At 39.0% G+C, this 12,522-nt stretch overlaps 1 protein-coding gene across 1 annotated transcript; it reads left to right on the top strand.

The window, feature by feature from the left end:
* The first annotated feature begins 255 nt into the window (after positions 1 to 255).
* Positions 256 to 12,522, top strand: abcb10 (ATP-binding cassette, sub-family B (MDR/TAP), member 10). Its single transcript, XM_077562732.1, has 14 exons — positions 256 to 1,102; positions 2,472 to 2,678; positions 3,051 to 3,253; positions 4,510 to 4,644; positions 5,250 to 5,396; positions 6,523 to 6,658; positions 6,732 to 6,827; positions 8,055 to 8,264; positions 8,349 to 8,428; positions 8,494 to 8,674; positions 9,126 to 9,169; positions 9,740 to 9,774; positions 9,898 to 9,956; positions 10,295 to 12,522. Exons 1-14 carry the CDS (start codon positions 700 to 702, stop codon positions 10,486 to 10,488), a joined length of 2,130 nt encoding a protein of 709 aa, XP_077418858.1. The 5' UTR covers positions 256 to 699; the 3' UTR covers positions 10,489 to 12,522.

Raw genomic sequence — 12,522 nt, 5'->3', positions numbered from 1 at the left:
TATTGCCATATTTAAAACACATATTGACCAAGCGTAAATATTTTAAACAGTTTGATTTTTCAGCAGCAAAATGATTCGGTTATTAGAAGGGTAATTTTGGTATGTATCATTTATATTCTCATGTCTAGGAATGGCCTTATTTATATATATATTTTTAAACACCAAAAAAGTACAGTAAGTACGTCGAGGCGATCTTTATCTGGGATTGTTTGGTTTTGCCTGTCAAAGTTTGATTACACGAGCAGCCATTGAATGTCCTGTCTCGCAGAAGGAATCGTGTTGGAGTGTAGTATAACACTGAGGGTCACCTTTCCTGTTTCAGCGCTTAACACCAGTCTTATTCTGTTTTATTTAATTCGTTTGTTGTCCTTTCCTTTGGATTTACCACAAACCTCCAGGACCCGGCTTGACCCGACTGTTGACAAATGCTGAACATCAGATGACAGTGACAGGCGGGGCTGTAGTTAGCCAGTCGGCAAGAAGAGATAATCGTCTCAGATAAACGGCTGTAAAAAGCAGATAAAGGTGGACTCTAACGGTTAAAACTGGACAATGTAGAGCAGGGAGAGATCCCAAATTCGCCCGGCTATGTTGACGTGACTGCTGGATGGGCGGTGTATTTCTTAAACCTGTAGCAACCTCACTCTCTGGAATATATATATATTTTTCCTGTTCATTTGGCGTTTGCACTGAACGACAATGCGATTTTTAATCCGCATGTCGATGTGTACACACGGAATGCGCTTGCACAAGCCTCTGCAGCATAGGACGATGTGGCTTGCTGTCTGTCCTGACACCCAGAGGAAGTGTCCTCCGGCCGGGTCGAGGACCACGGCCTCTCCGTCAACCGGCTTCCTTCTCCCGTCAGCCTTGTCGACTCTCTGCAGCAGAGATCTCTCTTCACTACGCTCGTTCATCTGCACTAAGACGTGGACACCTTTACGCACACACGTTGCCTTTGCCAGCTCGTCGGTACCGTCCACACCCGGATCAATAAAAGGCGAGACTGACACCGAGGGTGGCCACACACCGACCAATGTACCCCTGGAGGACGTCAGAAGGGTTTTGCGACTTGCTCACCCGGAGAGACGGAAACTGTCAGGTAAGAAGACAGATTGATGTGTACAGGAAGCACCCCTGTTCAAAGGCCAGGTGTTTGTGACAGATTAGACCAGTGGTGTCCAAACTCGGTCCTCGGGGGCCGGTAGTCCCGCAGGTTTTGGATATTTCTCTCCTCCAACACAGCTGAAGCTCATCAGCAAGCTCTACTAAGCCTGATAACAATCCTGTTGATTGAAACAGGTGCGTTGGAGCAGGGAAACCTCCAAAACCTGCAGGACTACCGGCCCCCGAGGACCGAGTTTGGACACCACTGGATTAGACCAAAATCAATCATCTAAAAAAAAAAAATCCCACCGTTAGGCAATGGGATCCTACCTGCACAACTCAAATGAATAAAAAATGTTTTCAAGAGGTAAAGTAAAAAATAAACAACTGAAATAATGTTGCTGCACAGAACAGACTTCGTTAACCAGTCACATTCAAACTTGAGTCAAAAGAGAGTCAGCACACAGCCATCATTTATGGTACCTCTGATTAACCCCGAATAAAGTTCAAATGTTTCTGGATTTTTACTCACATGTTTTCCTCCCAGTAGAAACGTAAATGTTTTGTGCTAACACCGACTGCGACTGGTATTTCGCACTGCACTTAATTCTTTTTTCGCCAAACACACCATTCAAAATAATGGCCAAAAAGTTCAACATTAGTTTCCTTGGATGATAACAAAATCTCCCGAGCACAAAAGGGAAAGGGAAATAGTAGGACTGGATCACCTCCCGTACATAAGTAAAAGTAAAAAACAAAACAAAATTAAATGCACCTAAATACAAAAGTTAAAATTTATTTTTACAGTTTCATTAATCATCACACAAAATTGTTACCCTCTATCATTAACTTAATTTTTTTTAATAATGCATTATATTTATATAGCGCTTTTCTGTAATGCTCGATGAGAAGAACAAAAAAAAAAGCTTTTTGCACAACTTGTTGTTCTCTAGCAAATAGCTGAAAAACAATATTTGAGCAACGGAAATTTCCAAGGACTTCACTTCTATGCCTTTCATTGACTGCTTCAGTCTCTTTGCATCTTTTATTGCAAACTGCAGATGGTACTGTGACACTCTAAACTCAGTGGCCACCTCCTTCTGGGAACATTCTGTTTGAAGGCTCGCAAAGGCGAGGTTCTCTTGTTAAATTTGTACGTGTCACCGTGTTCTCAAATGTGAACAACTTGGTTGTTGTTTCTCATAGGATTAAAAAATATATTGGTCCACTCGTGGCTCAAACCTGTGTTGAGAATGTTGCCTATCATCTCCTTGTTTTTCCACTTGACCAGCATCCTATTTTATTATGCTTTTCAAATGTAAAGTTTAAAATCAACTGACAATGTTCTCATATTTCACTCATAGCTGCTGTTGGCTTCTTGACCATCTCCAGCGCCGTCTCAATGTCAGCGCCATTTCTCCTTGGCAAAGTGATCGACACGATCTACACGGCTGGAACGGACATGGAAACCATGACGTCCTCGCTCACGTCGCTGTGCCTCATGTTGACTGGCGTGTTCTTGTGCGGCGGGGCAGCCAACGCCGCTAGAGTCTACCTCATGCAGACTTCAGGTGAGTGGAAGCTAGATTCTGGTACAATGGAAAAACAGACGGTGTCATATTTGGACCTTGTGTGTGGCCCGGAAGTGATTAACGGCATTTCCATTCATTTCAATGGGTGAAGATCATTTTCAATACTTGCTACGATCGTGGTCGTGGATACAAGTGATGACATGATAAAATTACCGAATGAACAATACTGAGCTCTCCAGAGAAAAAAAATAATAAAAAATGATGATGCTACGCTAATGGCCGCGGGTTGAATAGCAAAGTTTTTTTTCTGGGTGTCACTGTGCCATCAGTTATATTATTCCTAAAACTTTTTGATAGAATCCAGAAGGTGCGTCTATACTCGACTGATGGCGATTGACGTTTTCTCTGCAGGCCAACAGATTGTCCGCAATCTCCGCGCCTCCGTCTTCTCCTCCATCCTCAGACAGGAAGTGGCGTTTTTCGACCGGAACAGGACGGGCGAGCTGATCAATCGCCTCTCCGCAGATACGGCCGTGGTCGGCCGCTCCATCACCGACAATCTGTCCGACGGATTGAGAGCCACGGCCCAGGCGGTTGCGGGAGTTAGTATGATGGTGAGTGCGTCCCACTGGGTGAAACATTTATACAGTTTTTGATGACAGGATATTTTAAGTCATAGCAAAATACTGAGAGCACAGACCTCTCCTGCCAAGGCACCTCCCATTTAGCTTTAGCCGCTAACAGGAGGTCAAATTTCATGGAGAGCCATGCTTAATTAACGGGATTTTCCATTTCAAATTTGAAATGCTTTTGAAATGTAGTCTGGATCAAATGTTGTTGTTTTTCTCAACTTTAGTTCAAAGCATTCAAGTTTTCAGAGAAGTATTTTAAATATTTTCCTATCCTTAACATTACACTTGTGACCAATGCTAATGGCATCATCCTTGTGTTAATTTCCACAAAGGTTTAACTGGTATATTCCTCATTCAAATTGATTAACAATCCAGGTTTATTTATCAAAGCAAAGAATAAATAAATACACACAAAACAGGCATTACATGAAGAATATTTTTGTTTTCTTTTGACTGTAAAATGATGTGTTTTCATGTAACATACCAGTCAAAGGTTTGAACACACGTTTGCTGCTATTGTGTGTTCTGTTGTAACCCGAATGAAATTAAAGGTCACAATCTAATTAGCGGGGAGGCATTTTGGCATCTGTTCTTTGCTAAACGTCACATGTTTCTTGGAAGTCCTAGTGCTGTAATATAGAAGGTTGGTGCGTTGACAGCAGTGTTGCTGTGCTTGTATAATACAAGGAAATAAATTAGGTTTATGTCTTTTGTCTACAAGCGACTCTGACCTGTTGAGAAACTGGTTTGAAGTAATTTCAACAGTACAAGGAAATGGGTCGAAAGGCACTGCGTACAAAAACCTTTTTCAACGGCAGCTTTTGTTTTTCACACAATTACATTTTTGCTAATTGTATATATATTTTTAAATAATCGTTGAAACAATTCACATCATATTGGATGTCATATTGCACCGAGCTGCCAGACCATTTCATAAACTTCTTGTTTGATAGCTTTCATTACACAGCTAGCTTACAGTATTGACATTAATTTTTTTTAAGAACAACTCAATTGTGGCATTAATCCTTTTTGGATGCTTGTTGATATGAAGTCAAGTGATATTTGTTGGAGTGTCATGAGACGTCACGTCACGCATGGTGACAGTTCGAACTTTTGAAGCATATTTGTCTACTCTTTAGAAATGCCACTCCAAAAATGTGTGTTGAACTCCCTCTACAACATGTTTTTTCTTCCACTCTCATAACTCGCTGCTTTCTTTCTTGCCCTCACTCCTGCAGTTCTACATCTCCCCCAGCCTGGCGAGCTTCATGCTCCTGATCGTGCCGCCTTTGACCGGGATGGCTGTGGTATACGGACGATATCTTCGCTCCATCTCCAAACAAACGCAGGATGCGCTGGCCCAAGCCACGCAGGTAGAGGCCACACAAGCTCGCCGGTTAAAGAGAGTCAAAAAGCATGTCTTACCATATTGAGAAAGTGTTTTAAAATGTGGTCATTACTGGAGAAACGCTGCAAGGAAGTGTGGAAGAAATAAGATTGCAAAAAGATTGCTTCAACACATCCTGCACTCTTAGGGAAGAAAAGTATATTGTTGTATCCTTAGGGGTACAAACGGTTTGTCATTGTGGTGGTACTGACAGTTGACTTTAAAAGTCAAACATACCGACCACAACTGATAGCTCTTTGATCCTGGAAAAGTTACCTAGGAGTCCAATAATTAATCTTGATTACAGGCCTCCTGTCTGTAAGCATATTTCTTACTAAACGCAAGAACAGTTTTCTGAATTTTGATGATTAGACTCACCTGTGCTTGAACTCTTGAGAAGTTGATTTTTTTTTTTATGTAAAATTTAGCTTTGCTAGAGTTTGTCATGTACTTATTTTTGCCATGTTAAATGGCTAATAGCTGACAATTTGAATTCATTTACCTTTTTGTTTATTCAGTATGTTCTGTAAATGTGTACACTCTATCATAATTCAAATGTTAGAACGAGACTGAAAGATTTTATGTGTTCAGTTGGCAGAGGAGCGAATCAGCAACATGCGGACTGTTCGAGCCTTTGGTAAAGAACTGTCTGAAGTCAACACATACACACAGAAGACGGATCAGGTCCTCAATCTGGCCAGGAGGGAGGCCGTGCTACTTTCTGCCTTCTTTGGAGTGGTAAGAATGCGTTGGCTTTCTTTCGCACCATCTAGTCATTTTTAAACTTCTCTTAAATGTCTGTCAAGACCGGAAGAGGATTAGGACCAGTGAAGAGAGACAAAAAAGTTTGGCAGGATTCTCATTTTATTCCCAGAATTTTCACTTAAAAGTTAGAATTTCTGACTTTAATCTCAGAATTCTGACTTTAAAGTGATAATCCTGACTTTATTCTCAAAATTCTGATTTAAAAGTGAGAATTCTCACTGTAATCTCAGAATTGTGATTTTATTCTCAGAATTCTGACTTTGTAGTGAGAATTCTGACTTTAAAATGAGAATTCTGACTTTAATTTCAGAATTCTGAGATTAAACTCAGAATTATCACCTTAAAGTCAGAATTATCACTTTAAGGTGAACATTCTGAGAATAAAGTGAGAATCCTGCCCCAAAAAAGTTTCTCTCTTCACTGGCCCTAATCGTCTTCCGTAATGACTTTAATCTCAGAATTCTGAGAAGAAAGTGAGAATTTTGACTATTCTCAGAATTCTCACTTTAAAATCAGAATTCTGAGAATAAAGTGAGAATCCTGCCAATCCTCTTCCGTAGTCATGAGACTTTCCAACCATGAAGGTACAAGAATATATAAATCATCCACCGAAATGTCCATCTCCCCTCTCATTTTTCATACATTATAAACAGGGGTGCATTGGTGCACATAAGTGGTGAGAATGTGCACGGAAAATATTGATAGGCGCACCAGATTCGATTGTGCCAGTGCGGACTTGCGTATCAAGCATGTTGCAGCTTATTAAAAAAAGTCAAAGATACAGCATGTCAAAGGTCCACCTTAAAAATAAAAGCCTAAATAAGACAGTGATGTCCATGTACCGTACAATATTACTTGTTAGGCTTTAGAATGTTTGTTTTCTTAGAATCGAATGTTACATTTTGAACAATAACTGCCAATAATTGAAGTACTCATCAGTAAAATTGAAAATCAGTCGTCTGTCTTTACTCTTTAAAAAAAAAAAAAAATCAAATTAGATGAAAATGACCCATAAATGTATTTTCTCTCACACTGAGGCTTCTGATGCATATTGTAAATTTATAGCAAACTGTGTGTGCGTGTGTGTGTTTTATTTCAGACTGGTCTCAGTGGTAACATCATGATCCTGTCAGTGTTATACAAAGGAGGCCTTCTGATGGCGAGCCAGCACATGACTGTTGGAGAACTCTCCTCATTCCTCATGTACACCTTCTGGGTTGGCATCAGCATTGCAGGTAGCGCAAGTTACACACTCATTGGTCACTAAACATGTTCCTGCAAGTAGTCACGTATCATTCTGTGTGACAGGTCTGAGTACTTTCTACTCTGAGCTGATGAAGGGCTTTGGTGCAGGAACGAGACTGTGGGAGCTGCTGGACAGAAAACCAGAGTTCCCTCTTAATGGTCAGTATGCACAGTATAGACAGTCTCCTAGTAGTTGAACATAGTAGTCTTTATTGCTAACTATTGTCTTGTCTTTATCTTAATGGCAGTGCAAAGTAGGCCTAGACAGGCATAAAAAAGATCAAGATAAGGTCCATTGGGCTACAGTTGTGGTTGTAAACCATGCAGTTATCGTTTCTTCTGATGGAATTATACATTTGCTCGTATTTTAGTTCAAAGCCAGATGTGCTCACCTAACTTTTTTTATGATATGCTAATGCTTTACTTCCAAATCCTGTTATCCAAATAAACATTTTGGACTCACTGGCTGTTGTGAGAAATCAACTTGTAGCTCTTTAGTCCCTCTCCTGTGACTGAAAAAGAAAAAAGTATTTTTTTATACATATTTGTAATTTTTAGATAAAATATTCTTCGAATGAATTAAATATTTTGATTTTTTTTAATTAATAATTGAAAAATTATCATTCCAAAAATGTCAGAGTCCAAATTTTTAAGCTGTCAGAAAAAGATGTTTGTTTTTTTTAAATTACATAAAATGTCCGAAAAGGAAGAGGAAAAGCAGAAATTTACCATAAAATGTCCATGAAATTGACAAAAATGAATTTTAAAAAAAAGGGCATAAAAGAGAATGTTCAAAAAGTTACCCTAAAATGTCTAAAAACAGAAGAAAGGCAGAAAATTACCTTAAAATATTTTTGAAATTGCCCCAAAAAAGTCAGAAAGTGTATTTAATAATAATCATTAAAAAATAAAATAAAAAGGCATAAGCTAAAATGTTCAAAAAGTAAATGTAAAATGTCCAAAAACAAAAGAAGAAATCCCGAAAATTACCATTTAAGTTTCCACAAAATTGCCAAAAATGTCAGAAATTTTAGAGAAAGGCAGAAAAATCTAAAAATGTATGAAAAATTACACAGAAAAAAAATCCCAAAAACTAAAGACAAAAGGTAAATGAAAATAAAAGTCAACGCATTGGATGCTGCATATTTTTGTGTCATTTGTGGTCCAGCTCTGATTATCTCTTGGGCCCTCAGTACTCAGTACAGTATAACTAGCACTAACACACTGTTTCCTTCATCACAATCTTCAAATGTTTTTCGGCTTCAGACACAATTTTGGTTATTTATTTGGCCTAAAATGGCTCCTTTGAGAGGAAAGGTTGCCGACTCCTGTCCTATATCAAGATCAAGCGGGGGAAAAATATTGTTTAATTGTCATCCTCCACAGAGGGCCAAGTTCTTCATCCAGAGCAACTGAAGGGTCGCTTGGAGTTCCGCGACGTCTCCTTTTCCTACCCGACCCGTAAAGACGCTCCCATCTTCCGTAACCTCAGTCTTCTGGTGCCAGCTGGAACAATCATGGCTGTGGTGGGACCAAGCGGATCTGGAAAATCGACTCTCGTATCGCTGCTGCTCAGGCTGTATGACTGTGACTCGGGTAAGACTTGGTGGTTTTGTTTTCCTCTTCTCTGTTACAGGGAGAAGGTGCTGGTTGTAAGCTCAGTCTTCACCTCTCCTGCAGGTATGATCACTGTGGACGGCCACGACATCAGGGACTTGAATCCCTACTGGCTCAGAAGTCACATTGGAACCGTCAGCCAGGTAGAAGTACAGCTCACAAAGCACGTTTTCAAGAGAAGACACATTTTCGCTTTCTTGTCTCTCAGGAACCCGTGCTGTTCTCCTGTTCCATTCGAGACAACATAGCATACGGCGCTACAGAACCGGACGCCGTGACCGCAGACGACATTTACAGGGCAGCCCGAGTAGCCAACGCATACGATTTCATCCAGACTTTTCCCAAAGGCTTTGATACTGTGGTTGGGGAGAAAGGAGTGCTGCTTTCAGGTGAGGATCATGCGGATCAATGACTGCTGCTACAAGGACTCTTCTACATGCACTCAGCTGTCCTTGAAATGTTATGTGGATGCATAGCACAGTATTTTTATTCCTTTATACCCTCTTAACAAACCTTCAAAATGTGCCTCATCTCATGTGCATTGTAAATGCAACAATTTTGTGTAATACAGTAACTGTAAAGTATATGAGAACAAAATTGACAGATTTTGCCAATAGGCATAAGGTAAATTAAACTGTGATTTACAAACTTCACCACTAGGTTGGGTACTACAACTTTCTACTGATGCTTCCATTCACTAACCCATTAAATGGGAAAAAAATATGTCCATACATATCGGTTGTCAAAACCACAAATATTTGTCCGTTCTCCCACTTGCAAACTGCACTTTAAGTCAATAGAAACTGAATGTGAAGAAATCTCCTTGTGTTTGTGTCCCAGGTGGTCAGAAGCAGAGGATAGCCATTGCAAGAGCTCTTCTTAAGGTCAGTGAAGCACTTGAATTGTTTTCTGGCCGACCATTCAGAGAACATGAATTTACATGCATTAATCAACCATTACAAAAAGCGTTCACATTGCAGAAAGCAAGGAATCTGTTGTAGAGTTGTTCCTCTTGATATTAAACAAGTGTTTTATGTAAAGTCATTTCTGGGCTATAAGCCGCTACTTTTTTTCACTTGCATTCGACCCTGCGGCTAATGCAAAGGTTGCGGCTTATCCGTCAGATCACAAGTGGGCGTATTATAAAGGAAGAGCAAGAGCGTCAGGCAGAGCAAAACAAAGCAAGTGAGCCCAAATACAGTAGAAGAGACAAAACGAGAGTGAGACAATTTGCACCCTCATTATGGAAAAGAAAGCATTAAACAACATAACATTAAAACACCTGCGGCTTATAGTCTGGTGCGGGTTATATGTGTAACTAACTCGAGTATTCCCCAAATTTAGCTAGCGCGGTTTATAGCCAGGTGCGCCTTATAGTCCAGAAATTACTGTGATCATTTTATGCCTGGAATGTTGAAGGTTTGACCATTCAACCTGTACTTCTCTGTCAACAGAATCCTAAGATCCTGCTTTTGGACGAGGCCACCAGGTACGACTGAAGGACAATCTGCTGTTTTTTCATATTCTTTGCCATACAATTAGCTTGAATAGACTACTTTTTTTCCTCCATTTATTTATTGTATTTACGAGTTATACAATGTCCCGTCCTCAGTGCACTGGATGCCGAGAACGAGTTCCTGGTGCAAGAGGCTTTGGAGCGACTCATGGAAGGTGGATCCCATTTCATGCTCTCGGTTCAAATCAATAACGTAATTATTCTTTGACCGTAAAAAAAAAAAAAAGTTTCAAAACAAATCATAGTAAACGCATATCAATTGAGTTGAATAGGTCACATGAATGGTGGAAAAGTTTCAAAATGATTTTTCTTAGTCTCAATTTTTATGTAACAAAAACATGGCATGGGGTGTGTACACTTTTTATATCCGCTGTACATAAAATGTGTGACATTTTTATTTAGTAGCATTTCCTAGTTTAGTAAAAAATGGACGAAACATTTTCGTAGAACCCTCTGGATGCCACCTTCCTCATTATTTCCTTCCCATCATTAGGGAGGACGGTCGTCATCATCGCTCACCGCCTCTCCACCATCCAGAACGCCAATGCCGTCGCAGTTCTGGACCAGCACCGCGTGGCTGAATGCGGCCAGCACACGGAGCTGCTGGGAAACAGACAGGGATTGTTCCGAAAACTGATGGAGAAACAAGCTTTTCTTCAGGAGGAGCAGAAACAGGCCCTGAGTTAATTGTTGTCATCCAGAAAGAGTTTTTGAGGTGAGATGAATGGCTCGGGTGAAATGTATCATCCTCGCGCCGAGAGAGACGGGGAATTCTTTGATAATGCTGCAGGTTCCCTATCACCAAGCGACAAGGCTGTGAGAAGAACCTAAACAAGTACTTGACTGTTTACTACCTATAATATGTTATTCCCCAGAGATGCTTCTCAAACTAGAGACCCCTGTGGTTTTAAAACACTGTCAATATGGATGTATAAGTCAGTATATTACATTACATTCAAATGTGTGTATGAATTGTGCAAATAACACACCTTTAATACAAGAGGCACACTGATTTCTCAGAACTAAACCAAAAAAACAAACTATATAGTAAGACATGGTCTGCTAGATGTATATTTATATTTTCTGTTTTGGTGGACGATTTAACTTGAAGCTCACGCGCAGAGCCTTTTTAGAGTTTATAGTGAAATGAAGCAGCTATATATGGTGTTGATAGTGTCGGATTGAGGGGGAAAAAAAGAAAAACCAAGAACACTATTCATTTTTTATGAGCACGTGATCCTCTAAACACGCTCTCCTATAATAATTCTATATTATTACACAAGTGCCAAATTAATTTGTAAATTGAGATGTAATTATTGAGAGTTGCTATTTTGCTATAGTAGTTGACTTGTTTAGGAAGAGGCCACAATGATCATTCTGGTTGGATTTTAACTAGTGATTTATTTTATTATAAGTATATTGAAACAATGCTGGTTATCATTAGTTACAAAATAGTGCGGAAACTTTGAAAAAAAGTTCAAACACGGTCCATTTCAGGGTCAAACTGTCAGCATAATAAAACATGTGCAGTCATTTATTATTTTTATTTTTGTATGTATTTTTAAGTAAGGCCTGCCACACACCAGACTGGGCAGCACTCAACTTTGGCCAGGTGTGCGGTGTTCTGCAACTAGTATTCTTCAGTGGCTGACTATCGCCCACTGGTTTTGCTGTGATTCCAGATTTCAACAAACAATTTGGCATTGGTTCAATTTCTTAATTTTTCTGAAACTAGAGGCTTAATTTCACAAAACTTGTACAACCTTTAGAAATGACATTGGAGGTTCTGTGTATGTTAAATTAAAAGTCAGGTATACACTTGACCTTTTAGTTGTTAGTTTCAGGGTTATGCTTTGGAGCTTTTAAAGTGCTTGTGCAAAGACACTTCTAATACTATAGAATTGTTTTTATTATTATATTTAAAATCCAATCATGATTTCCTTGAAGATTTTTATTTTTTTTTTAATAATCTATTTTCCCTCGGTTTATCCTCCACAGCACGACAATCATACTAACTTGATCGACAACAATTCTTCTCACTAAATATTTTGGTTGTACATTAACATTAGTACAACTACTGCAAGGGGTGTGCGCGGGGTTCCAATACTGATTTACATACAGTTAATAGTAAACATTATATTAATCACTTATAACTCCAATTTGAGCATATTTGTGTGCAAATAAAGGAACAAATATGGGATGTAAATGATGTACAGTAAAGCTGTCACATGCTCAATTTGTGTGATTATGTACAATATTGTGTGCATAACACATTTAAATATAAATATGTAGAATTATTTTGAAGGGTTTTGCCCTAAACCTTTTTCTAAATTACAGTTTAGATGTTTAGAATGCAACACAACTTTCATTTTCCAATATGTTCTTTAACCATATGACTACAAAAATTAGACTGCAAAATGATGGGCATTTTGGGTATGTGTTTTATATCATATAGTTGTTAGTTGCTCAGATCTATTGTCATGTCAGAAAATTCACAAATGGACTATGCTTTCAAATTACAAGTTTAGTTCTAACAACAGAAGATTTCCTCCTTTTTTCACTGACGGTGCTTGAAAACATGATAAATGTGTCACTTCTATATGTATTTCATGGGTTTCTAAATAATCTATGGTATGTTTTAATCATGTTTTGCTAAATTATTATAGTTTTGTGTAAAAAAAAAAAAAAAAAAGAATAAAGTGGAATATGTGTAGATTTGAA

This window comes from Vanacampus margaritifer, chromosome 4, assembly GCF_051991255.1.
Source record: "Vanacampus margaritifer isolate UIUO_Vmar chromosome 4, RoL_Vmar_1.0, whole genome shotgun sequence".
Classification (NCBI taxonomy): domain Eukaryota; kingdom Metazoa; phylum Chordata; class Actinopteri; order Syngnathiformes; family Syngnathidae; genus Vanacampus; species Vanacampus margaritifer.
Note: the sequence above shows the minus strand (reverse complement) of the source record. Positions and strands in the feature narration are given on the sequence as shown.